General features: G+C 42.6%; 1 protein-coding gene across 1 annotated transcript; it reads left to right on the top strand.

Moving 5' to 3' along the window:
* Positions 1-13038: 13038 nt before the first annotated feature.
* GLO1 (glyoxalase I) lies at positions 13039-26861 on the top strand (the record flags this gene model as incomplete). The annotated part of the gene is made up of 6 exons (XM_080710110.1): positions 13039-13122; positions 15248-15330; positions 17451-17591; positions 18523-18590; positions 19971-20060; positions 26776-26861. 6 exons carry the CDS (start codon positions 13039-13041, stop codon positions 26859-26861), a joined length of 552 nt encoding a protein of 183 aa, XP_080566236.1.
* Between the last annotated feature and the right edge of the window lie 1091 nt (positions 26862-27952).

Raw genomic sequence — 27952 nt, 5'->3', positions numbered from 1 at the left:
TTTTAACTTTAGCTTAAACTATTGTAAAAATCTATATAATACTTTTTCTAAGTGCAAGTGTTGTGTTTTAACATTTGGAACTCAACTGGGCTAACAGCCAACTTTTAACTGACCAAAGTCAATACTGGGTGAAGGTCTTCACTGACAGCTTAGAGGCAGAAAAAGAATTTTGTTGTTTTGCCTATGTAGAAAAGCTTATTCTTATTATATCTTAGTTCAAGTGGCTTAAGTGTTTTTGTTTGTTTGTTTGTTTGTTTGTTTGTTTTTGTGGTACTGAGGTTCCTGGAAACCCTTCTACTTCCAGGCTACATTCCCAGACCTATTTTTATACTTTTTTAAAACTTGGAAACAGGGTCTCTTAAGCCAGTATGGCTGGCTTCGAACCTGCACAATCCTCCTGTCTCCACTTCCCAAACACAGGGATTACAAGTGTGTGCCACCACGCCCGGCATGGCTTAAGTTTTTAAAAGGTTTAAGTTTGTTGATAAAATCAAAACAGAAACATATCACTAAAATTAACATATTTTGTTTTCCTCAGGCTAAGGCATTTACTATTATATTGTCTTCCTAGTAAATGTTTAAATTGTAATATTCATCTTGAGAATTTATTTTGTTAAAATATGGTTTAAGCTACTGACTGGCTATTAAAATGGATAAATGAGGTAAATGTTAATAAACAAATTATGTCCAAATAAGGATCTAAACATCAACAGCCAAATATAAGATATGTACCTGTGACCATAGCTGTGTTTATATCTAAGAACTAAATGGACTGTGTATCTGGATTCATCTAAATATGTCAAAAGAATTTATATATTAAAAGTGTATGGGTTTTATAATTGTATATAACCTGACCAGTAAGATCTTTTTTGTCATCTTGATTCAAAAAGTTAGCATTAAGACCTGGTTAACATCTGTTTTTCCTGACTGAGTAAATGTCTTATTATTGTCCAAAAATATATATACAATTGTCTGTCAGGTAACAAGTTTATTTTTTTTATTATTATTAATGCTATTCTCTAAAATTATAAAACCTAGAGCTATCTGATTTTTGTCAATACTGTTAGCTTACATAGACTTATAGTTATCAGTGTAGTCCAGTATAAAAATGGGTCAATGTGCAGAAAACCCTGATGGATATATTACTAGATTTCAAAACCTGGCTACTATGTTGTTGTTTTTTTAAACACTTTTTTTTGTGTGTGTGTGGGTCTGGGGATGGAACCCAAGGGCATTCGACCTCCAAGCTATACCCCTGCCCTATTTTTTTTTCTTTATTTTGAAACAGGGTCTCACTAAGTTGCAGAGGGCCTCACTAAGTAGTGGCTGAGGCTATCTGCAAACCGTGATCCTCCAATCTCAGCCTCCCGAATGCTGGGATTACAAGCGTGAGCCACCACGCCTGGCTTAGCTACTATATTTGATCTAAAAAATGAAATGCATTTCAACAAATGAGTCCCTGTTGTGTTCTGGGACTCAGGCTCTCATTAATCAGCTTTTAGTTTGGCCATTGGGGTTTCTCAACAAGAGAGATGAGATAAACAAAATTAAACATCAGAGGAGATGAATGCAGACACAGGGACAAGCCCATTTAATGGCCCTGGCATTGGGTAATAAGTCCTTGCCCCCTCCGAGATACCAAAGGCTTCTTCTAGAGAGAGGGAAAGAGCTGGAGGCCTGGTACCTGCCATTATTGCAAATCAGCTGGGCATTATATCAAGGACTGCCCTGAGTGGAATCCATCTGCATCTGCATCTGGGCTGTACCGCCTCTGCAAAAAGAAAACATTGGAAAGCATGTTGCCCTCACCTCTGAAGGTAAGTGAGGTTGTCTGCTCCCATTGTGGCTGCCCTCAAAGACTGAAAACTGAGGATGCCCGAGGCTCGGCAAGGCCCTCTCTGATCAGCCCCCTAACCAGCTGAATATTGCAATAAAGGAAGCCTGGGTGTCTCTTGAGGTAACAGACAAGATATATATATTTTTTTTTCAGATACAGGGCTTAGTTCTCTGCTCACTTTGTCTCTCCTAAAGTTCTCTTCTATCGAGACCTATTTTATACCTGGGGTTAACAGCACCCCAAGGCCAAATAAATTTATAATGTCTTTAACTTAAAAAAGGTAGTTTAGTCTACTCTTCCATGCTAGCTGGCCCAATGATGATGATCAGCCTCTAACCCTAATATAAAATGAGTTGCTAATAAGAGCAGCTTCATGAGTGAGAAAACTCAGAAATCAGGCTATGCAGTGGTGAGCCTTCAGAGGACAAGCATTCAGATGCTGACAAATCCTGTGAACACTGTTCCTGTGCACCTTTAAAGGATTTAAAAGTATTATTCAGAATAAGTTTAAAAGCGCCTGTTAAATTTGTGAATACACTAGTATTCACTAGTATTCATTAGAAGTGAATACACTAGTATTCACTTCTAATTTATCCAAATTATCTTGGTAAAAATAATTAGTTAACATCTTGGTAAAACAAAATTTTATTTTCTTGGCCAGTATACTTTGTATCAAAATTCTTATGCTGTTTAACTATTGACTAATGCTAAAAAAAAATTACATGTGGTTAAATACAATATACATAGCAATTACCCTGGGCATCACCTGGGAGCTGTACTCTGCATATAGGCCACAGAGTTTAGACAAAATAATAGGACTAACAAAACTGGGCTTAAAAAAAAAGTAATAAGGAGCCAGGCATGGTGGTGCGCGCTTATAATCCCCGCGCTTGGGAGGCAGAGACAGGAGGATCGTGCAGGTTCGAAGCCAGCCACGCTGGCGTAAGAGACCATGTTTCAAAAATATAAAATAGGTCTGGGAGTGTAGCCGGGAGGTAGAAGGGCTTCCAGGAACCCCAGTACCACCAAAAAAAAAAAAAAAGTAATAAGGAAAAATCCCTAAAACTGCTACATTCCAGTTACCGAGTTAGCTCTCTCTCTCTTTTCCCTTTTCCTTCTTTTTACTAAGATAACTTTGCTGTTCAAGGTTGTTTAAATCATTGCTATTTCAGTCAGTTCTGGCTAAAATGTAAACATCTGAAAAGAAAAACTGTAACTCTTTTAAGTCCAGGCCACTGTAAAACTTAAATAGATAATATTAATTTGTTTCTTATTTTGTTAAAAATGTACAAAATTATTTCAAAATGTAAATTCAAGAAGGGAATTATGGCAGAAAGGAATCAGTATATAGGGATAAAAGAGAGATATAAAAAGGGTTATAAGTATGAGAAATTTTGGTAAGGAAGAATATGTTTTGCATGGTAAGAAAGGTGTATCCCAGGATCATCTCAAATAGGAAAGAAAAAAGTAAGAATATCAGAAGGCTAAAAGCAAGTCACAGAAGGCCTGAACATTTTGAAAAATGATTGTATAAAAAAGTTTATGAAAGAAATAATACATGTAATAAAGATGGTTATATTTAAAAATTATTCAAAAGGTTTACAGTGAGTTCTATTAAGATAATTTCCTGTGTTTTATTCTATTTCTGTTTTCTATGGTTTCTAAATTTCACTTCTAAAGTACAAGTTGACTCTTGTGTAACTGTAATGCTATATTTGTGCTTCTCAAATGTTAAAAAATATATAAATGGGTATTAAACAAAACACCAGTCAGTTTAGCTACTTCAGTTTATCACAGCTGCCTGAAGTCAGCAGCCTCAGAGCCAACTGTTCCCAAAACAACCCACCAGACTACTCGTGAAAATCTGTATGGTTCCTCATGGATGATAAGGCTCCTAAAACTGTATTATAAGTTTTGTTTCTCACAGATTTATGCTCTTAAGCTCCAGATGAGGCTCTAGATAATATCCAGACAAACATCTGCAGGAGCCCTTTGGACAGCCATGGACACCTCAGACATCGGCTGATCTAATCCCCACTAGTAACTTCCTCACATCTCTGCTCTAACTGGACCACTGATTATCCTTTCACTCTTGTTAACTTGTGGTCCCTGTATCATAGATACTTTGATTAAGTTTGTAAAAGAACGAGAGTTGTCTACTGTTCAGCTTATGGCCCTCCTGTCCCAGTATACCTCCTTGTGAGGGGCACCATTTCTTTACGACCCCCTGATGTCTTATGATAACATTCCAGGTGCATCTCAAGGAATTGGGATGGTACACAAGAAAAGGGGGGAATGAGATGACAATTAAATGGATAAGCAAAAAGAATGCTGAAGGGACTGGGCACTAACTGAAAAACAGGATGTCCTTGCCTAAGGCCTTGCCTAAGGGACCCCTGACTAGGATCAAGATGACATTCTGTGGGCTATAAGTTGTGGTAACACTCCGGGAAGTTAAGAAAAGCATGTCCAAATATAGACCCTTGTGCAAGGACAGCTGCCCGGGCGTGACAGTGACCAATCCCCGGTGAACACTTAAACCTAAAGGTCCTCTAAGCCAATCATGGTAAAGTTCAGGATGGCCCACAAAAGCTTCCCAATCAAAAGAGGCTCTTTATCTTAAAAGGTATAAAAATAGAGACTAAAGGGTGCTCAGGGCTCCCATTCAGAACCGCTGTGTCAATTTATGTCGGGCACCCAAGCTTAAGCTTGAACAAAGACTCTTCTGCTGTTGCATATGGATTCAGCTCCTTGGTGGTCTCTCCAGGATGAAGGGTCTGGGAACAACAGGATTATAAGCATGCACCACCACACCTGGCTAATTGCACTATTTTAAATTACCAAACAGCCAGGCATGGTGGCTGCACACTTGTAATCCCAGTACTTGGGAGGCTAAGACAGGAGGATTGGAAGTTTGCAACCAGACCCAGTGAGGTCCTCTGCAATTTAGTGAGACCCTGTTTCAAAGTAAGGAATTTTAAAAGGGGCCAGGAGTGTAACTCAGAGATAGAATGCCTCTGGGTTCAATCCCCAGTATTGCAAAAAAATTAACAAGCATGCATTCTTCTTCTTCTTCTTCTTCTTCTTCTTCTTCTTCTTCTTCTTCTTCTTTTTTTTTTTTTTTTTTTGGTGGTGGTACTGGGGGTGGAACCTAGAGGCTTTCTACCTCCGGGCTATACTCCCAGACCTATTTTATATTTTATTTAGAAACAGGGTCTCACTAAGTTGCTGAGAGCCTCACTAAGTAGCTGAGGCTGGCTTTGAACCCATGCAATCCTCCTGTCTCAGCCTCCCAAGCGTGGGGATTACAAGAGTGAGCCACCATGCCGGCTGCATTCTTCATTTTTGCTTCTATCACCCAGTATTCTCAATACAATAGCTTGTACAATATATGAAAAATTGAAGCCAAAACATGAAACCCGAGTTATTCAAAAGTATATAACCAGTGGGGCGTGGTGGCACACACTTGTAATCTCAGCATTTGGGAGGCTGAGACAGGAGGATCACGGTGAGATTCCTGAGGAGAGAGCCATGCTCTCTCCCTTTCTCTGCTTTCTGCCGCCATGCCCAGAGCTCTGCAGATTTGGCCTAACATGAACTAACCTTCTAAAGCTCCAAAAACTGTGAACAAATAAATCTTCCCTTCTCTAAGTTGTGTGGTCAGTTTTTTGGATTACAGAAGTTAGGATGATGGTTGAAACAAAAATTTATATCAGATAAGTGGGGTCACTGCTATGTCTAACTATGTTTTTGTTTTGTTTGTTTTTGTTTTTTGTTTTTTGTTTGTTTTTTTTTGCAGGTCAGGGGATGGAACCCAGGGGCATTCGACCTCCGTGCTACACCCCCTGCCCTATTTTTTTTAATTCTTTATTTTGAAACCAGGTCTCACTGAGTTGCAGAGGACCTCACTAAGTAGCTGAGGCTGTCCACGAACCATGATCCTCAGGTCTCAGCCTCCCAAATACTGGGATTACAAGTGTGCACCACCACGCCCGGCCTAACCATGTGTTTTGTGAGACTTTGTAACTGATGTGTGGGAGGTAGTTGGAAGGGCCAGAAAGTGGCTAAAAAAATGAACAATAGAGACTGTCCTTAGGAGATTTCAGAAGGGAAAGATAACTCCATAGGAAAATGGAGATTAAGCCACCCATATTACATTCTGGCTAAGAACTTATTAGCATTTTGTCCATGTCCTGAAACTTTTCATGAGACAGAATTTAAGTTAATAGACTGATTAAACTGATGGAGGTAATCTCAAAACAGCAAAGTATTCAAACTTCATTATGTATGTGGATATACACTGAATTTCATAAGGAAAGTAAAGCATAGAGACTTTATAAATTTGCAATTTGGCCATAAAGGCATGTATAAAATTGAGGCCCAGAAAGAGGGTGCTGTAAAAGTAAGTAAGTTGGGTGAAAGGAAGGAGGAAACAGTAGCTATTATGGGGACAGCACCAGCAGAGGCCATGATGGAGGCAGAGCCTGGATAGGGGTGGCCCAGTGGATACGATCAAAAAGGGTCCCCTGGCAGTGATTAAAGACCAAATATCTGCCTTTCCTGGTTGTGATCAATGTCGGTGCTCTTGTAATGCTGGCTTAATTGGAAAAAATAGTTATAGAGTCCTCCCTCACATTTGAAAGGAAAGCCTGGTAACCCAGGCAGTGTGTGCCAGGGTTGAATCCCTGCAAGAAGGCCCAAATGGGGCAATTTGTGAAGCTGAGAGAGTAAAGCTAAGGTTTCAAGGAAACCTTGGAATAACCAAAAACATGGAACAACCATGGCTGCAAGCTACGAGCCAGGGAGGAAGGCCAGAAGAGCTCTGCCACCCACTGCGATCTAGGAGGCTATTGGGGAAGGCTGCCAAGGCCCCGGAGACTGCATTTCACCACATGTGTCCTGGATAGCAAAAGTGGAGCTGTAGGATCAAATGCTTGCCCTGCTGGATTCTGATACTGTTGTGTGTGTGTGTGTGTGTGTGTGTGTGTGTGTGTGTGTGTTACTTGGTATTGAACCCAAGGTGTTTTATCTCCAACTTAAGCCTCTAGCCCTTTTAATTTTTTAGTATAAAACAGGGTCTCACTAGGTTGCTGACAGTCTTGATATGTTGTCAAGGCTAGTCTTAACCTGTGATCCTCATGTAACAGGCTCCCAAGTACTATTCCTGCTACAAGCCTAATTTTTCTTTCTATACCCTATATCTCCTTTTCTTTTTATTTTAGGTACTGGGGATGGAACCCAGGGACATTCTACCTCTAAGTTACACCCCCAGCCCTATTTTTTCTTCTTTTTTTTTTGCGGGTCTGGGGGTGGAACCCAGGGGCATTTGACCTCCAAGCGACATCCCCTGCCCTATTTTTTATTCTTTATTTTGAAACCGGGTCTCACTGAGTTGCAGAGGGCCTCACTGAGTAGCTGAGGCTGTCCACAAACCGTGGTCCTCTGGTCTCAGCCTCCTGAATGCTGGGATTACAAGCATGCGCCACCACACCTGGCTACCAGTCCTATTTTTTAATTCTTTATTTTGAAGCAGGATCTCACTAAGTTGCAGAAGGCCTTGGTTAAGTACCCGAAGCTGGCCATGAATGTAATCCTCCTGTCTTAGCCTCTCAACTACTGAGATTACAACCAAGTGCCATCATGCCCTGTTATCTCTCCCTTTTGGAATGCAAACATTTCCTCCATGCCATTGCACATTGGATGTATGTAACTTGCTTTTTGTTACTACGGGGGCTCAAACCCAAGAGTCTCAGAGAAAACTTTGAACTTCAGACTTTTCAGTGATGCTGGAACTGTTAAGAGTATAAGAACTCTGGAAAATAGACTAAATTCATTCAGCACTCCGAGGTGACCATGAGGTCTGGGGGCCTGGGCAGAGTGTAGTGGTTTGGATCTAGAATGTCCCCTACCCCTCATGGAGACAAGCTAGCAATGTTGGAAGCAGGGCTTGGTTGTTAAGGAGGGGTTCCTGGGAGTGTATATAGCCTTGGAGATTACATTCCCTGATATCTCTCTCTCTCTCTCTCTCTCTCTCTCTCTCTCTCTCTCTCTCTCTCTCTCTCTTGCTTCTTTTTATGGAGTCCAGATATCATGCAAAAGAGACCACCAGAGACCACCAACTCAAAAGAGGTAAAGTCAGAGATTTTATTCCACTGGGAGGAACACTGGTACACCAGAGCTACACTCAGAGTCTGAACCTTCTAAATGCAACCCGAGCTACTGGGGAGTACAGGTTTTATCCTCAAAATGGCAGATCATCTGGAATGTTTAAAAAGGCTCGTTGGCTCCATGGGGCTTTGCACAAAATTTACAAAACACAGTTTGCTTTAACATGACAGGATGCAAACCCAGATAAGGTTGTCTTCCCTGAAATCATAGAATCATTAACTCATACCTTTGTCTTTCTGGCCCAGGAACCAGGTACAGTTACCTCACAGTTCTAATCTGGGCTAAAGATGGGGAGGGGGCTGCCAGTATATTTATTTATATAAAAAACTTGAAGCCTGGCATGGTGGCGCACTCTTGTAATCCCAGCATTTGGGAGGCTGAGACCAGAGGATCGCGGTTTGCGGACAGCCTCAGCTACTTAGTGAGGCCCTCCACAATTTAGTGAGACCCTGTTTCAAACATAAAGAATAAAAAATAGGACAGAGGGTGTAGCTCAGAGGTCAAATGTCCCTGGGTTCCATCCCCAAACCAGAAGAAAAAAAAAAAAAAAAAAAAAAAACTTGAGCCAGTTCTGTGCCCTATATCACTTCTAATCACTTCTAGCCTCCACGATGTGCATGGGGGCCTTGTGCCCTCCCTCCTAACTTCCCTCCACCATGCACTGAGCTTCCACGGATGCAGCCTGACATGAGTGAAACCTCTAAATCTCCAAAAACTGTGAGCGAATAAATCTCCCTTCATCTAAAATGTGTGGTCAGTTGTTTGGGATTATATGAGTGAGAATGGCGACTATTGACCCCTGCACTTAGTAAGTGCACTGCCTGGAGACAAAGAGGCACCATTTAGCTAGAAATGTTACTAGCCCATTGCCTTGCTAACATTGATAAGAACATACCCATAAGAAGACTGTACACAAAGGCTGGGGTCTCAGGGGAAGAGAATTCCATTTTCAGGATCTCCAGCGTGCTTGCACACTGCTTTTTCTTTCTTTTTTTTTTTTTCATCTTTTATTGGCAGTATTGGGGATAGAACCCAGGAACATGCTGCCTCTGGGATACATCCCCAGCCCTATTTTTTATTATCTTTATTTTGAAACAGCGTATTGATAGGTCAGGTCCCTCCCTTTCCCCACAGGACACTGCAGCGTGGACAGGAGGTGGAACCCCAGAAGCCAGAGTGGAGATGCTGCGAGACTCCAGATGTCTCGAGACTCCAAACATCGGGAGTCAGACTCCAGGGATCAGGAGGCTCCGGAGGTGGTGAGAGAACCGGTGTTCCCACACTGCTAGCCCCACCCATCCCACCCCCACCCCGCTGGTACTTCAACTCTGCTGCATGACTCTGCTGATCAACCAGGACTACTGGCTGACTCTGCTGACCCTGTGGCTCATCGGTCCCTTCCCCCATGGTCGGCAGACCTGCCCAAAGGCACCCGTTGATTAGGTTGATTAAAACAGCTTTTAAGCCGGATGTGGTGGCACACGCTTGTAATCCCGGCATTCAGGAGGCTGAAACCTGAGGATTGCGGTTCGCGGACATCCTCAGCTACTTAGTGAGGCCCTCTGCAACTCAGTGAGACTCAGCTTCTAAATAAAAAATAGGGCCGGGGGTGGGGGTAGCTCGGAGGTCGAATGCCCCTGGGCTCCATCCCCAGACCTGCAAAAAGAAAAAAAAAAAAAAAAAAAAGAAGTGCCTTTAAGATGGGTGTGGTGGTTCACACTTGTAATCCCAGCATTCAGGAGACTGAGACCAGGATCACAGTTCGTGGACAGCCTCAGCTACTTAGTGAGGCCCTCTGCAACTCAGTGAGACCCGATTTCAAAATAAAGAATAAAAAAATATGTGGGGCGTGTAGCTCAGAGTTCGAATGCCCCTGGGTTCCATCCCCAGACCTGCAAAAAAAAAAAAAAGCTTTTAATAACCTGGTTGGTGTTTGCTTCCTTCACAGCTCTCCAGCTCAATTTCAAAGTTACAAGTCTCACTGAGTTGTGAAGTAGCTGGGGCTGTCTACAAACTGTGATCCTCCGGTCTGAGTCTCCTGAATGCTGGGATTACAAGTGTGCGCCACCACACCCAGCTCTTCTCTTCTGTTTCTATTTCCTACTGATTTTGTAATAAAGACTTGTTAAAGCTGCAACAAGATGTTTATGAATTTTAATTTTCCCATTCAAAAAATCCTAATTGAATAGAGGAAGAAGAGACTACAGCATCATCACAACCGTAACAAAGAAACCTAAGGGTCCTGAGGTGAATATCTCTTTCCCAAACTGGCAAATTAACTGGGGACCTCCTCAGGCCTCCCCCCAGGTTATCCTGGGTTTTGTTTGTTTGTTTTTGTGACAACAGGAAGAGCCTAGGAGTTGGAGGCCAGTCTGGGCAACATAGGGAGACTTGTCTTTTTTTGTTGGTGGTGGTGGGGTTTTTTTGGTGGTACTGGGTTCCTAGAAGCCCTTCTACCTCCAGGCTACACTCCCAGATCTATGTTTACATTTTTAGTTGGAAACAGGGTCTCCTAAGCCAGCACCCGCGGCTGGCTTCGAACTTCTGCGATCCTCCTGTCACTGCCTCCCAAGCACGGGGATTACAAGCGTGCGCCACCACACCCAGCAGGGAGACTTGTCTTAAAAACAAAAAACAAAAGCCAACCTTTCTGTGTGTGTGTGTGTGTGTGTGTGTGTGTGTGTGTATGTCTATGTGCAGGTACGCACATAAAATGGCAAATTATAGACAAACAGAAAATAACATATCAATTGATTACTTTATGCAAAAAAGCACAAAACTGGAGTCATATACAAAATATAAAATTCTTAGGAGGGCTAGATAGGTGTAGCTTATACAGAGAAACAAAGGGACATAGGATAGGGACCAGTGGGCTTCTATGGGAGAGGAAGGTGGTGGCAGGCCATAGAAGGTTGAAGGGAATAGAAAAAAGAGAGCCAAGGCAGTTGTTCCTAAGCCGTCTGCCAGGTGACAGCCTCTGTGGAAATCTCTATCTGAGCCACAAGGAGGACCCTGATCTTTTCCTGTGTGTACCAGTATTGGGAATGTCTTAGGAAGATTTGAGAAAGCTCTGATTATTGATATGGGTGGAAAGGACACCTGGGCTCCACCTTGGCAGGGAAATAAGGGGAGGAACCTTACAGGGTTTTTACTACATCAGAATTACGTGAACAAGATGGAGGTCATGTGTATAAAAAACGCCGGGTCCACGTGTTGCCTCTTTGGTGAATTCATTTGAATCCCCCCCATGCCATTTCTGAATGGCATGGGGCTTTAACTGTTTTCTGTATTTCTATCTTTTTAATAAACTTCTTTAAATCTTCAGCAAGAGTCTGGGCTAATGTGTATTCACCCTTAGCTCAGGACAAGAACCCGCGGTTTTTCTGTATTGGATTTTTTTTGTGTTCTGAGGGAAATTGTGTCCAGAACCCTAGGAGGGGTCCTCGGGGATGGTTTCCCCAAAACCATATCATCTCAAACCATAACACTGTGAAATCCCTTTCTAGGCAGAACTAGGGATAACAGATATAAAAGCATATTTACATCAACTACCATTTATGTCATTAATTTAGATTCCCTTAATAGACATTATTTTATAAAAAGGCAGCCTTTTAGCAGGGCGTGGTGGTGCACGCTTGTAAACCCCGCGCTTGGGAGGCTGAGACAGGAGGATCACATGGGTTCGAAGCCAGCCTCAGCTACTTAGCCTCTCAGCAACCTAGTGAGACCCTGTTTCCACATAAAATATAAAAAAGGTCTGAGAGTATAGCCCAGAGGTAGAAAGCCTCTGGGTTCCACCCCCAGTAACACACACACACACACACACACACACACACACACACACGGCAGCCTTTTGGAGCCATTTCTGTGTCTACAAAGGCCCACAATTTCTTTCAACAACCAACTTAAAATATGCCAAAGTGTAAGACCCCCGCCGAGGGGAGACCCTCAATCAACCTCGGGATAAGCGACGTCAAGAACCACGAGAAACTTTAATCTTGATGCAAAAGCAAAAGGTAAGAATTTATTAAGGAGTCAGTGCACTGGGGCCGACCCGTATAGGAGTTCGGCCCCGAGCCGCTGAAACTGAGGGCATTTATAGGGAAAAGACCATTAGGGGGTTTTGGGCTAAATTGCATGCGTTTACAGAAAATTACAGAATCATTTGAAAAGAACATTTTGTAGTCAAGAGTTACATAATACCAGGTGCAGTCAGTAAGCTCCCGGGTCAAGGCGCTCTGACTCAGTCAGTATAGATAAGATGGGGTGGGCTTATCGCACATTTTACATTCCTAAGCTGTGAGCTGCAGTAAAATATACTTTTTCTTTTTAACTATTAGCTGGCTGTTTTAACTATTAGCTAGCTGCTAGGGGCTTATGATTTTTTTTCTAAATGGAGCCTTTCAAAACAATTACATTTTGGAATGCCATATTTTGGAGTCCCATGTAGACAAATCATGGCTTCTATCTCATGTAATTCTCAACAAATCCAGGAGTTTCAAGGAGGAATGAGTTATTGCAAATGTCTAGCGGTATAACATAGTGGAAACTTGAACCTGGGTTGACTAAACCAGAGTAGCTTTAATTATCTTGGCTTGTTTAAACTGAGAAAATAAACTTTGAACCTTTACATTTTAAAAGAACTTATCCCTGTTTTCAATTTCCATCGGATTACAATGATCTACAAAGTTGCCGCCCTGAGATAGAGTAGGTTAGGAACTGTGTTAAACAGAAACGATTACATTACCAAGAACATAGCTTCCCCAGGCCTTTTTTTAAAGCGGGGGCTGGGGCAAGACGCGCAAGGCACCTAGGGAGTTGTAGTCTCCAGAACTAGCTCTGTGATCGGAGTGCTGACTCACAGGGACCCAATCAGCAGAGAGCCTATTGCTCTCCGCGCAGCGATTGGCTGGACGCAAGCGGTCCCGCCCCGCGGCGCCGGCGCAGAGTCGAGTGAAGGCCTGGCCTGGAGAGTTGGAGGGAGTTCGTGGCGCTCGGTTCTCGGTTCGGTGGCCTTGTTACTGCAGCGCGGTATGGCGGAGCCTCAGCCCGTGTCCGGCGGCCTCAGTGACGAGGTCGCCCTCAGTTGCTGCTCCGACGCGGACCCCAGCACCAAGGTGGGCAGCGGGCCTCCGCCTCCCGCGCGGGCGCGGCGAGGCCGGGGAGCTCGCGGGCACCTGCTGCAGGTCCGCGGTGCTGCAGGGAGGGCTGCGAGGAGGGGTCGTGGAGCCCACTGCGGGAGGCTCCCATTCTTCAGCCCGTTTCAAAGGCCTGGGACTCTCCTTGCAGTTGTTGTTGTTGTTGTTGTTGTTGTTGTTGTTGTTGTTGTTTTGCGGTACTGGGGCTGGAACCCAGGGGCATTCTACCTCCGAGCTACACCCCCAGCCCTATTTTTTATTTTTTATTTTCAAACAGGGTCTCACTGAGTTGCAAAGGGCTTCGTTAAGTAGCTGAGGCTGTCTACGAACTGCGATCCTCCTGTCTCAGCCTCCCAAATGCTGGGATTACAAGCGTGCACCACCACGCCCGACTGCATTAATTTATTTTGAAATAGTTGTTTGGAACCAAGCCAACCAGAGTCAAGCTCCTAGTCCGTGGGTGTGCGTGTTGCCAGGTCAACCTCCATGGCCAGTAGACCTGCGGTTTCACAACTCCTAGTCATATTTTCAAAGGTCCCAGTTTCTCTCGGTCCGTCCTAGCTGCCGTCAGTTTTCATAGTCGCCCGACTCCAGCTCCACTCGTCTTACTGTGTGACCGAGTAAGAAGAATTGCCTGTTGCATACGAAGGCTTCTGCGTACTTAACGAGTTTGTGCCGGGAGCCAGTGTCTCACTCAGGCGTGGTGCCTCTCTACAAGTTCAGGATTAGACACCTCGGCCTCTTGGGGAGTTTATTCCTTTCGTCATCCGTGCCAGTAAACGCCTTTCTACTTATTTATTTGCAGTAGACAACTTTGTTTATTAATGGCAGCATTTGTAACTCCTCGAAGGTTAAATATGGGCCTTATGCATATCTCTAAGAACGGCGGTTAGGGTTAGACTTTGGCCACTGCCTATCCTTTGCCTTCATGGCAAAAGAGTCTAACAAATTGTGAAAACCTTCAACTTGTACTTGGTTATGCCTAGCCAAGGAATAGTGTTGCAAAATTAAGGGGGAAGAGGAATGCCCTCTCACATTCCTCTCACATATCTCCCTTCATATTTTTATATATTTATTTGGGTGATACTGAGGGTTGAGCCTAGGGGCATTCTTCCCATAATCTGCACCCCTAGCCCTGTTTTATTTTTATTTTATTTATTTATTGCAATACTGGGGATGGAACCCAGGGGCAGTCTACCTCTGAGCTACTCCCCCAGCCATAATTTTTATTCTTTATTTTTGGTGGTACTGGGGGTGGATCCCAGAGGCTTTCTACCTCTGGGCTATACTCCCAGACATATATATATATATATAATCTTATTTGGAAACAGGGTCTCACTAAGTTGCTGAGAGCCTCACTAAGTAGCTGAGGCTGGCTTCGAACCCCTGACATCCTCCTGTCTCAGCCTCCCAAGCACGGGGATTACAAGCGTGCGCCACCACGCTCGGCCTCATAATTTTTATTCTTTATTTTGAAACAGGATCTCACTGAGTTGCAAAGAGCCTTACCTAAGTAGCTAAGGCTGTCCGGGATCCTCCTGTCTCTTCCTCCCAAATGCTGGGATTACAAGCGTGTGCCACCACACCGGGCTTAATAGAATACTTTGAATAGGGAAGGATTGTTGTTGATGGAGGAATTAAGGAGACTTCAAATGTCTGACTTGACTTAGGTGAGGTATTGCCACCTGTAATCCTAGTACTTAGGAGGCTGAGTCAGGAGGAGTGCAGGTTCAAAATAAAAAATAAAACAGGGCTGGAGATCTAACTCAGAGAGAGAACACCCTGGGTTTGTCCCAGTCAGGAGCAAGAAAGCCAGTTCTTCTATATGCAATTGGATGAGAATGGTTCCTGGGATATAAAGTTCCTGGCACTTTGAAGCTGTGCCACACAGGGGCCACAACAAGAAAACACCACTAGGCAAAGAGCCACAGGTGATGGCAACTGTTTCCAGGAGATTTCACGGTAGGCCAAGGAGACAACGTTGGGTTTTCTCTTCTTTTTCACGTTGTGTTGCAATGGTAGACTGTGTTGTATTATAGAAAGCACAATGTCAATGACAAGTAGTAAAAGTTAAAGATGCTTAACATATACGGTTTCCCTTCAGGATTTTCTGTTGCAGCAGACCATGCTACGGATCAAGGACCCTAAGAAGTCATTGGAGTTTTATACTAGAATTCTTGGAATGACGTAAGAAAAGCATCAGAAGCTTATTGTTTGAATGCAAAACTTTGCAAACAAGGGAATGCTTTAGCTCCAGTTTTGTTTTTTTAAATTAGTTTGTTTCAAAAGTAACAAACGTTCTTTTGGCCAGGAGTCTGCAAGGAGACCTAACTAGACAGGTCTTAGATTAAGTTCCCTTTTCTATTTTATCCAAACTCAACAACAACAAAAGATACAAATACTCGCATTTTCTCCAAATTATCTTCTCTCTGAGAACTCCCAGATCCTTTTTGGTGTTCAGTCTACTTTTGGCCTCTTGTTTACTTCAGAAAATACACATATTAAGAACATATCACTCAAAAATGACTTTGCCCTTTGTTCCTTTTATTTTATTTTATTTTTGGACTCAGGATGGAAGCCAGAGGCATTCTACCTCTGAGCTACACCACCAGCCCTATTTATTATTTTACTTTGAAATAAGGTCTCCCAAAGTTGCTGAGGCTGGCCTCAAACTTGTGATCCTCCTGTCTCAGCCTCCCAAGTGCTGAGATTACAGGCATGTGTCACCATTCCCGGCTCCTTTCTCCTTTGTTCCATTTTTATATGCTTCTGTTTCTTTTGATATATAGGTAATAGCCACTCTTGTATTATTTTTGTACTGAGGATGGAACCCTCGGGCATTCCACATCAAAATTACATCCCCCAGCCCTATTTTTCTATCGTGTGTGTGTGTGTGTGTGTGTGTGTGTGTGTGTGTGTGTGTGTGTTACTGGAGGTGGAACTCAGGGGCTTTATACCTCCGGGCTATACTCCCAGTCCTATTTTATATTTGATTTGGAAACAGGGTCTCACTAAGTTGCTGAGCACCTCACTAAATAGCTGAGGCTGGCTTCGAACCTGCGCGATCCTCCTGTCTCAGCCTCAGCCTCGCAAACGCTGGAATTACAAGCGTGCACCACCACGCCCAGCTTCATTCTTTATTTTGAAACAGGGTTTCACTGACTTGCAAAGGGCCTCACTAATAGCTGAGGCTGTCCACCCGTGATCCTCCTATCTCAGCCTCCCAAATGCTGGGATTACAAGTGTGCACCACCATGCCCAGCTTTTTTGTAATTCTTAAAAGATATTTATTTTTATTTTGCCACCACCCAGGTTTACTAAAGAATAATTGAAAGTTTTATTTTTCTTGATTTTTTTCCCCTAAATAACATGAGTTATTTGTTTGTGGTGATTGGGGATTGAAACTAGGGCCTTTCTACCTTTGAGCTATTACTCCCAACCCTATTTTATTTTGTATTTGGAAAAGGTCTTACTAGGTTGTTAAGGCTGCCTTTGAAGCTGTAATCCTCCTGTCTTAGCCTCCCAAGTACTAGGATTACAGGTGAAAGAGGGAATAAAATTCTTTTTTTTTTTTTTTTTTTTTTTTTTTTTTGTGGTATTGGAGATTGAACCCAGGGCATTCTACCTCCAAGGTATACCTCAGCCCAATTTTGTATCCTTTATTTCTATTTTTATTTTGCGGGTCTGGGAATGAAACCCAGGAACATTCAACCCCCGAGCTACACCCCCTGCCCACTTTTTTTATTCTTTATTTTTGAAACAGGGTCTCACTAAGTTGCAGAACGCCTCATTAAGTAGCTGAGGCTGTCAGCGAACCATGATCCTCCGGTCTCAGCCTCCTGAATGCTGGGATTACAAGCTCGCCACCACAACCGGCTATATTCTTTATTTTAACAACAGGGGTCTCACTGAGCGGCTGAGGCCTTACTAAGTAGCTGAGACTGTCTGCGAACCTTGATCCTCCTATCTCAACCTTCCAAGTACTGGGATCACAAGTGTGAACCACCACGCCTGGCTTTCTTTTTCTTTTTATAAATTAGTACTGTAACTCCTGCTATATTTCATTAAATTTGGGGAATTGATGAATTATAAACGTTTTTTCTTTTTGTATTTCACTGATATTAAATATATTAAAAGCTTTTACAGAGGAATGAGCTTTTTCAGTGATATTTCCTTTTTTCCATTCAAATAGCTTTACTATATATAGCTATTATTCATAGTAGAACCTGAATATTGAGTTCTGCTGATTATAATATGAATCAGCCTTTCTAGATATTAATGAAAATCTTGTCATTTTTAAATTTCAGGCTAATCCAAAAATTAGATTTTCCTGCTATGAAATTTTCACTATATTTTTTGGCTTATGAAGATAAAAGTGACATCCCCAAAGACAAAAATGAAAAACTAGCATGGGTATTCTCCAGAAAAGCTACACTTGAACTGACACAGTGAGTATATGTTTTTTCATTTTATCTTGTCTAGATTTTTTCTTTTTTCCTTTTTTTTTTTTTTTTGTGGTACTCGAGATTGAACTCAGGGACATTCCACCCTCAGCTGTACCCAAAGCCTGAGGTTCTTTTTGTTGTTTTGGTTTTTATGGTACTGGGGTTGAAACCTGGGGGTGGGTCTACTTCCTAGTGTCACTCCCAACCCTATTTATTTATTTATTTATTTATTTATTTATTTGGGTGGTACTGGGGGTGGAACCCAGGGCCTTTTCTACCTCTGGGCTACACTCCCAGCCCTATTTTATACTTTTATTTGGAAACAGGGTCTCACTAAGTTGCTGAGAGCCTCACTCAGTAGCTGAGGCTGGCTTTGAGCCCGTGCGATCCTCCTGTCTCCACGGGGATGACAAGTGTGCGCCCCACGCCTGGCTCCTCTTTGTACTCTTTAACAACTACCAAAGAGCTTTTGTTTAAGAGGGGTGATTTGGTGATTGAATGCAAAGTTTTGGAATCGTACAGACCTAGATATGAATCTTGGCTCTTACACTAATTCTATAGCCCTGAAAATCATATTACCTCCCTAAAGTGACAGTCTCTCCCATTTTATCTGAATAGAAATATTCAGATTAGCTCATGGAGCTCCTTTAAGGGTTTAATGAAATGTAAAGAAATGAGGAAAAGAAGTGATAGTTGCTATTATTATTAGCATTATTTTCCATATTCCTGATTCTACTGTCTCCTTAATCTAGTTAAAAATGATACTTTGCTCACTTGCCCTTTCTGCAAATGAAAATTTAATATTTATAGTAGCAGCAAGGTATAGCCCAAGTATGTAAAGAAGCATGTATACAGGGTAAGACTCCAAAAGAGAATTTCGGAATATCTGTTGTACAGGACAGACTATAAGTTAGTATTTTCTGTTCTCTTGTAGCAATTGGGGCACTGAAGATGATGAGACCCAGAGTTACCACAATGGCAATTCAGATCCTCGGGGATTTGGTAAGTTTGCCTGTCTGTATGGAATAAGTATGGGTTTGTGTGATTTTTGCATGATATACATATTCGTGATTATAATAAATTCAAACATTAATAGCCTAGTTATCAAGTATAGCAAATTTATTAGAGGAATGGTTTATTTTCCACAAATCTTATTTAGGCAGTCTCACAAGTTATGGAGGGCCTAAGTTGCTGAGGCTGGCCATGTACCTGCCATCCTCCTGTCTCAGCCTCCTAAGTACTGGGATCACAGGCCTGCACCACCACACCCTGAGTGAGGTGTATCGTATTCGAGTCTTAGTCCAGACATTACATTTACTCTTTAACAGTGTTTTTATTTTTAAGCCTCAGTATTATATTTTTGGGTTTTTTTTTTTTTTTTCTTTTCTTTTTGCAGGTCTGGGGATGGAACCCAGGGGCATTCCACCTCCAAGCTACACTCCTAACCCTAGTTTTTATTCTTTATTTTGAAACAGAGTTTCACTAAGGGCCTGCTAAGTAGCTGAGGCTGTCCAGAAACCATGATCCTAGGGTCTACGTCTCTCAAATGCTGGGATTATAAGCATGTGCCACCATGCTCTGCTATTTTGAATTTTGAAACAGGGTCTCACTGAGTTTTAAGGGGCCTTACTTAAGTAGCAGAGGCTGTCTGTGAACCACGATCCTCCTGTCTCAGCTTCCCAAATGCTGGGATTACAAGCATGCACCACCATGCCCAGCTTGGTAGACTTTTGAATTATATAAAACTGTGGTTATAGCCAGGTGTAGTGGTACACATTGTAATCCCAGTACTTGGGAGGCTAAGACAGGAGGATCACAGGTTCGCAGCCAGCCTCAGCAACTTGTGAGGCCCTTTGCAACTTAGACCCTTTTTCAAAATAAGGAATAAAATAGGGCTGGGGGTATAGCTCGGAGGTAAAATGCCCCTAGTTTCAGTCCCCAGTACCACGTACACACAAAAAACATTATTAGTAATCCCACTTTCTACTGGTGTACACTTCTGCCTTGACCTAAAATCTGTCAAGGGAAGATGTTAGGATTATAGGATTCAGTTGGCTGCTCTATAGTGTATGCCAACAACATACCTTGTGAATACAATGTTTATGTAGATTAGTCTCAACTGATTGAACTACCTATGCTATATGTGAGCGAGTAATGGTTTAAGAAACTTATGATTCAAACAACCACCTATTCTATTATACCCAGCTAGATGGAACTGTATTTTGTTCTTTAGTGAGGTAGAGATTTGGAACCCATTGGCCTCCGTTTGCGTTTAAGTGCCTTATGTTTTGAAATCACAAGTTTTGGGTGGTACTTGGATGCCCTGTTGTAATTATTTCTTCCCTCTGTGTATCTTTTTGTGGATGCGGGGTTTCACCTAAGGTCATATTGGAATTGCTGTACCTGATGTGCACAGTGCTTGTAAAAGATTTGAAGAATTGGGAGTCAAATTTGTGAAGAAACCTGATGATGGTGAGTCTACTACTAGTTGTGTCATGTCTTTATGAAATTAAATGGTATGTAGAAGCGCCACAGAGGGCACTTGTAGTAAGACCCTTTTAGCTACAGGTAATAGAGCTGCTCTATTTCAACCAGCTTAAGGAAAGAAGAAAATTATTGAAATACCCGGCCATCTTAGGGGACTGAAGAAACAATGAGGGTGCCTTCATAAGGGACCAGGCCCTGGATCTGGAGAATCGTCAAACCCAGGCTCAGCCGGGCGCGGCGGGCGCCTGTCATCCAGCACTTGGGAGGCTGAGACTGGAGGATCGCGGTTCTCAGACAGCCTCAGCTCCTTAGGGAGGCCCTCTGCAACTCAGTGAGACTGTTTCAAAATAAAGAATAAAAAATAGGGCAGGGGGTGTAGTTTGGAGGTCGAATGGCCCTGAGTTCAATCCCCAGACCCGCCAAAAGAAAAAAGAATTAATTTAAGTCTATATTGTTTTATATTAATATTTTTATTCTTTTATAATCTTCGTATGTATTTATATTTTAGGTATATCTCTTGAAATAACGTCTTTCTGGGGTTTGTTTGTTTTTTTTGGTATTGAGGATAGAATCCTGGGGTACTCTACCTCCCAGCTATACCCCGGCCCTATTTTTTATTCTTTATTTTGAAACAGGGTCTCACTGAGTCACAAAGGGCCTCACTAAGTAACTGAGGCTGTTTATGATCCTCCTGTCTCAGCCTCCCAAATGCTGGGATTCAAGCATGTACCACCACGCCCAGCCCTATTTTTTAAGTCGCTGAATTGCCTCAGACCTGTGATCCTCCTGTCTCAGCCTCCCAAGTACTAGGATTACAGGCATGCACTACCATGCCCAACTGCAATCATGATTTATTACTTCAATTTTAATTTTAAATATTTCACTATTTAATTTTAATCTTTTCTTAAATTAATATCCACCTGTCTTCCCCAGTAAGAAAAGAACATACCCCTTTCATGTTACCGTTACCCAGACTGGGATAGTATTGGTTATTTTCTATGACTGTGACTTTTTGGGGGCAGGGTACTGGGAATTGAACCCAGGGGCATTCTACCTCTGACCTCTACCTGCAACCCTTTTTATTTTTTATATTGAAACAGGATCTCTCTAGGTTGCTGAGGGTGTCACTATTTGCTGAGGCTGGTCTGTAATCCTCCGTTCTCAGCCTCCCAAGTACTAGGATTACAGGTGTGCATTACCATCCTTGCTTTGGCCTTGACTTTTTTTTTTCCTATGGTGCTGGGGAATGAACACAGGAGCATTATGCCTCCAGCCTGATTCATCTTTTCTGCATAAATCTTTTATAGCATCTTTTGGATTTTTTGTCTATTGCTAAAATCGGTGTGTTTCTGTTTCTTTGGGTTGTTTGTTTGTTTGTTTGTTGTGGTACTGAGGATGGAACCCAGAGGCATTCCTCCTCTAAGCTATACCCCCAGAACTGTGGTTTTGGGTTTTTTTTTTGTTGTTGTTTGTTTGTTTGCTTGTTTTTGAGGTACTGGGGCTTGAACCCATGAGCATTTTACCTTGAAGCTATACCCCTAGCCTTGTTTTTCCTTATTTTTTATTCTTTATTTTGAAACAGGGTCTCACATAGTTGCAAGTTCCTCACTAAGTAACTGAAGCTGGCTCTAGACCTGCAATCCTACTGTCTCAGTCTCTCAATTACTGGGATTACAAGCATGCACCACCATGCTGGCTTGTTTTTTATTTTGAAACAGGCTTTTGCTAAAATGAAGAGCTCAAGTTGCTAGCTAGGAACCTGCACTCCTCCTGAGAGGCTGAGGTCTCAAATACTAGGATTACATGTGTACACCACCATGCCTATCTGAGAAAAAACTTTTAAGACTTTGTATATTTTATGAATGACAGTTTTGTTGAATATTGTAGGTTTTTTTCCTTCAGTCTTGAAAATACTGCTCTACTGTCATTTTGCACACGGTGTTACAATTCAGAAATTTGCTGTTGGCCAGGCATAGTGGCATATGCTTATAATCCCAGTACCTGGGAGATGAGACTGGAGGATCACAGGTTCAAGGACACCCTCAGCAGCATAGTAAGACTCTCAGGACCTAGCAAGACCCTGTTTCTTTCTTCCTTTCTTTTTTTTTTTTTTTTTTTTTTTTTTTTTGAGTCTGAGGATGAAGCCCAGGGCATTTGACCTCCGAGCTACCCCGCCTGCCCTATTTTCTTCCTTCCTTCCTTCCTTCCTTTCTTTCTTTCTTTCTTTCTTTCTTTCGTTCTTTCGTTCTTTCGTTCTTTCTTTCTTCCTTCCTTAGGTACTGGGGATGGAACCCAGGGGCATTCTACCTCAGAGCTATACCCCCAGCTCTATTTTTTTATTCTTTTATTATTTATTTGTTTGTTTGTTTGTTTTTGGTGGTACTGGGGGCAGAACCCAGAGGCTTTCTATGTCTGAGCTATACTCCCAGACCTATTTATATTTTATTGGGAAACAGGGTCTCACTAAGTAGCTGAGGCTGGCTTCGAACTTGCACGATCTCCTGTCCCAGCCTCCCAAGCGCGGGGATTACAAGCGTGCGCCACCACACCCGGCTTTTATTCTTTATTTTGAAACAGGGTCTCACTAAGTTGATGAGAGCCTCACTAAGTAGCTGAGGCTGGCTTTGAGCCTGTGCGATCCTCCTGTCTGAGCCTCCCAAGCACAGGGATTATAAGCGTGTGCCACCTTGCCCGGCTCAGACCCAGTTTTTAACAACCTGCATGATCTCAGAAAGATGGGCAGTTTGAGCCCAGGGCTGAGATCCACTTGGAAGTGAGAGGCCCCCACTTACCATACTTCAGAGCGGCACTTCAGGTCAGACCTGTTCCCTTTGTCCCTCGGGAAGAGGCAGCATTAGTAAGAAACGCTCCTGAGATTTCATTTCCCAGCCTTGTGTGTGTGGAAAGAATGTAGGGAGATCAGTGAGTACACACCTGTTTTTCTCCGTTTCTTACATGCAGTAAGCTTTCTGTACACTCTTACTTACATGGGCATATCTGTGAAGTAATCATTTGAACCCCCCACAATTCCAAGGGCAGGCACTGATACCTCAGGCACTAGGGGTGGGGGAGAGTAAAAGTCCTTCTGTTTATTTTCCCACAGCCATTGTGAACTTCTTTCTGGTACCACCTCTCACAGAGACCAGGATAAAATAGTCACCCCACTGGGCACAGAAACATGTAGCTATAACCCCAGTACTTGAGAAGCTGAGATGGGGAGATCACAGGTTCTACTTAAACAGCATGCAGTAACTTACCACCCTGTTTGAAAATGAAAAATAAAATAAGCTGGGGTGCAGCTCAGAGGTAGAATGCCCCAAATAGTCATCCCACCCCATCCATTCTTTTCCTCAACATTCACTCATTAAGGCTTCTCACTTTCTTTTTTTTAATTTGTATTATGTGGAGCTGGCCTTGGAGAAAGAAGCCTTGAAGATGGGATTAAACCCATCCCCAGTACTGCAAAAAATAAATAAATAAATAAAAATTTAGTGAAGCCATGCATGGTGGCTCAAGCTTATAATCCCAGGATTCCACAGGTGAAGACCAGAGGATCCCGGTTCGCAGACATTCTCAGCTACTTAGGACCGTTGCAACTCAGTGAGACCCTGCTTCAAAAAATAAAAAGACTAAAAAATAGGTCCAGGGTGTAGGTCGGAGGTAGAATGCCCCTGGGTTCTATCCCCAGTACCACGAAAAAAAAAAAAAAAAAAATTATATATATATATACTGAGACAGGAGTATCACGGCCAGCCTCTGCTACTTAGGCCTCTGCAACTGTTTGGTTTTTGTGTGTGTGGGTCTGGGGGTGGAACCCAGGAGCAGTCGACCTCTGAGCTACACCCCCTGCCCTATTTTTTATTCTTTATTTTTAAACCGGGTCTCACTGAGTTGCAGAGGGCCTTACTAGGTAGCTGAGGGTGTCCGTGATCCTCCAGTCTCAGCCTCCCAAATGCTGGGATTATAAGCATGCGCCACCACGCAGGGCTCAGGCCTCTGCAATTTAATGAGACCTTGCTTCAAAATAAAGAATAAGGGCCAGCATGGTGGCGCACATTTGTAATCCCAGCATTCAGGAAGCTGAGACAGGAGGATCCAGGTTCATGGACAGCCTCAGCTGTGAGGCCCTTTGCAACTCAGACCCTGTTTCAAAATAAAGAATAAAAAATAGGGCTGGGGTATAGCTTGGAGGCAGAATGCCCCTGATTTCAATCCTCAGTACTGGGGGAAAAAATAGCATCTTGGTCCCCAAGTGAATTTCTCAGGTCACATTCTTTTGCATTTAAGCAAATAACTCTGACCTATTATCCTTTACACCCCAGTTATGAATTCCTGGGAAAAAGAACTTGATTTGCAAGGCTTGGGTTACCATGTATACTCTGTATGACTCGAGCCTCTGTGTGTTTTGAGTCACACTGCTTGCTCTCGAGCATCTCCCTATTTTCTTCTTTAAAATAATTTATGACTCCTGGGAGTGGTGGCGCACATTTGTAAACCCAGGACTTGGGAGGCTGAAACAGAGGATTGCTCAAGTTGGAAGCCAGCCTCAGCTACTTGGTGAGGCTCTCAGTAACTTGGTGAGACCCTGTTTCCAAATAAAATAGAAAATAGGTCTGGGAGTATAGCCCGGAGGTGGGTTCCACCCCAGCAGCACTAATAATAATCATAATCATAATAATAATAATTTGTGACTACTGAATTGGTAGCATGAAATGATATCCTGCAGGTGAGTCAAATACTTGATACCTGATAGATGTAGCCAGTCCCATAGCTTGTTTTGTTTTGCTTTTGTTTTTGTTAGGAGGGCTGGTTCAAGCTGTGCATGGAAGACAATATGTTAGTAATAACACAAATTTGATCTGGGCATGGTGGCAAATGCTTATAATCCCATTATTTGGGAGGCTGAGACAGGAGGATCGCAGTTCATGGACAGCCTCAGCTACTTAGGCCCTTTGCAACTCAGTGAGACCCATAAAAAAATCAAAATAAAGAATAAAAAAAGGCTGGGGGTGTCGCTTGGAGGTACAATGCCCCTGGGTTCCATTCCCAGTACTGTGGAAAAAAAAAAAAAAAATCATTGAGCTGGGTGTGGTGGTGCACACTTGTACTCACAGTACTTGGGAGGCTGAGACAGGAGGATCGCAGGTTTGCGACCAGTCTCAGCTACTTAGTGAGGACCTCTGCAACTTAGTGAGACTCTGTTTCAAAATAAAGAATAAAAAATCGGGCAGGGGCTGTAGCTCGGAAGTCATATGCATCTGGGTTCCATCCCCAGACTCACAAAAATAAAAAATAAAAATAAAAACAAATAGGGCTAGAGATCTGGGCGTGGTGGTGCACGCTTGTAATCCCAGCATTCAGGAGGCTGAGACTGTAGGATCACAGTTTGCAGACGGCCTCAGCTACTTAGTGAGGCTCTTTGAAACTTAGTGAGACCCTGTCTCAAAGAATAAAAAATATGGCAGAAGGTGTAGCTTGGAGGTAGAATGCCACTGGGTTTTATCCCCAGTACTGGGAAAAAAAAAAAAAAATGAATGAAAAATAGGGCTGGGGGTATAGCTCAGATGTAGAATGCTCCTAGGTTCAGTCCCCAGTACCACATTTAAAAATATAAATTTGAGCCGGGTGTGGTGGCACACGCTTATAATCCCCGCACTTGGGAGGCTGAGACAGGAGGATTGCGCAGATTCAAAGCCAGCCTCAGCTACTTAGTGAGGCTCTCAGCAACTTAGTGAGACCTTGTTTCCAAATAAAATATAAAATAGGTCTGGGAGTATAGCCCGGAGGTAGAAGGCCTCTGGGTTCCACCCCCAATTACCACCAAAAAAAACACAAAAACATAAATTTGGTCTCAGTACTTGGGAGGCTCAGACAGGAGGATTGCAGGTTCAAGGCCAGCTTCAGCGACTTAGTGAGGCCCTCTGCAACTTAATGAGACCCTGTTTCATAATAAAGAATGAAAAAATAGGGCTGGGGATGTAGCTCAAAGGTAGAATGTCCCAGGGTTCAAGCCCCACTACCATACAATAAATAAATAAATTTGGGCAGAATTGACTATCCCGATTTAACCCAGTGGTGCTCTTCCACTGAGCTGAATCTTCACCCCTTTTTTTAAGTTTTGAGACAGGGTCTTGGTAAGTTTCCCAGGCTGACCTCAGATTTGTGATCCTTCTTTCTCAGCCTCCTAAGTACCTGGATTACAGGTGTGGTCCATCATGCCTGGCACAATATAGAATTTTTTAAATGAATTAAAGCTATACACAAAATAGTGTATTTTGGAGGACAGGTGTGGTGATGCACGCTTGTAATCCCAGCATTTGGGAGGCTGAGACAGGAGGATCATGGTTTGTCGACAGCCTCAGCTACTTAGGCCCATTGCAACTCAGTGAGACCCTGTTTTTTTGTTTGTTTTTGTTGTGTGTGTGTGTGTGTGTGTGTGTGTGCGTGTGCGCGCGCGCGCGTGCTACTGGGAGTGGAAACCAGGGGCTTTCTACCTCTGGGCTATACTCCCAGACCCAGAATGTCCCTGGGTTCCATCTCCACTAACGAAAAAAATGCATAATTTCATTAAAATGGACAAAATTTGGATTAATAAAAATATTCTTAATTTATAAGATTGTGTGTGTGTGTGTGTGTGCGCGCGCGCACGCACACGTGCCTTTCCAATAATGATTTTACAGGCAAATAATTTATTTTACAGGCAAAATGAAAGGTCTGGCTTTTATTCAAGATCCTGATGGCTACTGGATTGAAATTTTGAATCCCAATAAAATGGCAACTCTTTAGTTCTATGAAAATGCTCCTTTGAGATGTCAGTGAAGATGGGAAAAGAAAGGAAATCATGTGATTCAAGATATAGAAGCATCTACAACTGATGGGTCCCTGTCCCAGTTCAAATTATTCTTTTATTCTTTTTTCTCTTTTTTCTCTTTTTTCTGGTAATGGGGATTGAACCCAGGGGCATTCTACCTCCAAGCTATACCCCCAGCCCTATTTTTCATACTTTATTTGGAAACAGGGCCTAAGTAGCTGAGGCTGGCTGCAAACCTGTGATCCTCCTGTCTCAGCCTCCCAGGTACTGGGATTTCAAATGTGTGCCACTCAAATTATTCTTAATAATTCTTCTCTTTCCTATTTCAGCTTTTTTCCCCCTCTACATAATAGTTTGTTCTTGCCTTTTAAAGTAGAACTTTATGACCTTGAATGTAGTTGTATAACTTACTTTTTAGATGCTAATTATAACAATTCCCTTCAGAGGCTGCATTTGCTTGCTGCCTTCTAATTTCTAATATTAACATCTCTTCAAGTCGGCCTTTGAATCATCATTTTCAATTCCTCAGAAATAACTTCACAATGGAAAGTAAAGAACACTGAACAAAAATGAAACTTCATGTGTACTTCAAACAGTATAAAGTATTTATTTTACAAAAGAGAGGTACTCTCGAGAGCAATTCAGAATCATGCTGACAAGAATACTGATAGAAAAATGAATTTCTTTTATTATTTTAAACACACTTTTAAAGTTCAAGGACTACCCGCATTTATCTGGGAATGGGGAGGAGGAAAGGAATGATGCTTCCTGGGTACCCATACGCCAGCCTGAGCTTTCACATACTTACATCACTTACCACTCTAGTTACCCTGTGAGAAGCAGCAAGCTAGATATGTAAAATAGCTTTTAAGGAACTGAAGGCGGTGTGAATGGGCTCAAGTATTAAAGATGTTATCATTTTTAGTACTTAGATTATGCTTCTAAATTCCTCACTGTTCCTCTTGGACTCCCCTCCTGCTATAAAGTCCTTCAGTGAGTTTGTGCTGTGTGCTCTTAGCTGGCGGGCTTTCATGCCACGGTGAGAGAAGGCATAGGGGTCGAGCAC

This window comes from Muscardinus avellanarius (genome assembly GCF_963383645.1).
Source record: "Muscardinus avellanarius genome assembly, chromosome: 14".
NCBI classification, from domain to species: Eukaryota; Metazoa; Chordata; class Mammalia; order Rodentia; family Gliridae; genus Muscardinus; species Muscardinus avellanarius.
Note: the sequence above shows the minus strand (reverse complement) of the source record. Positions and strands in the feature narration are given on the sequence as shown.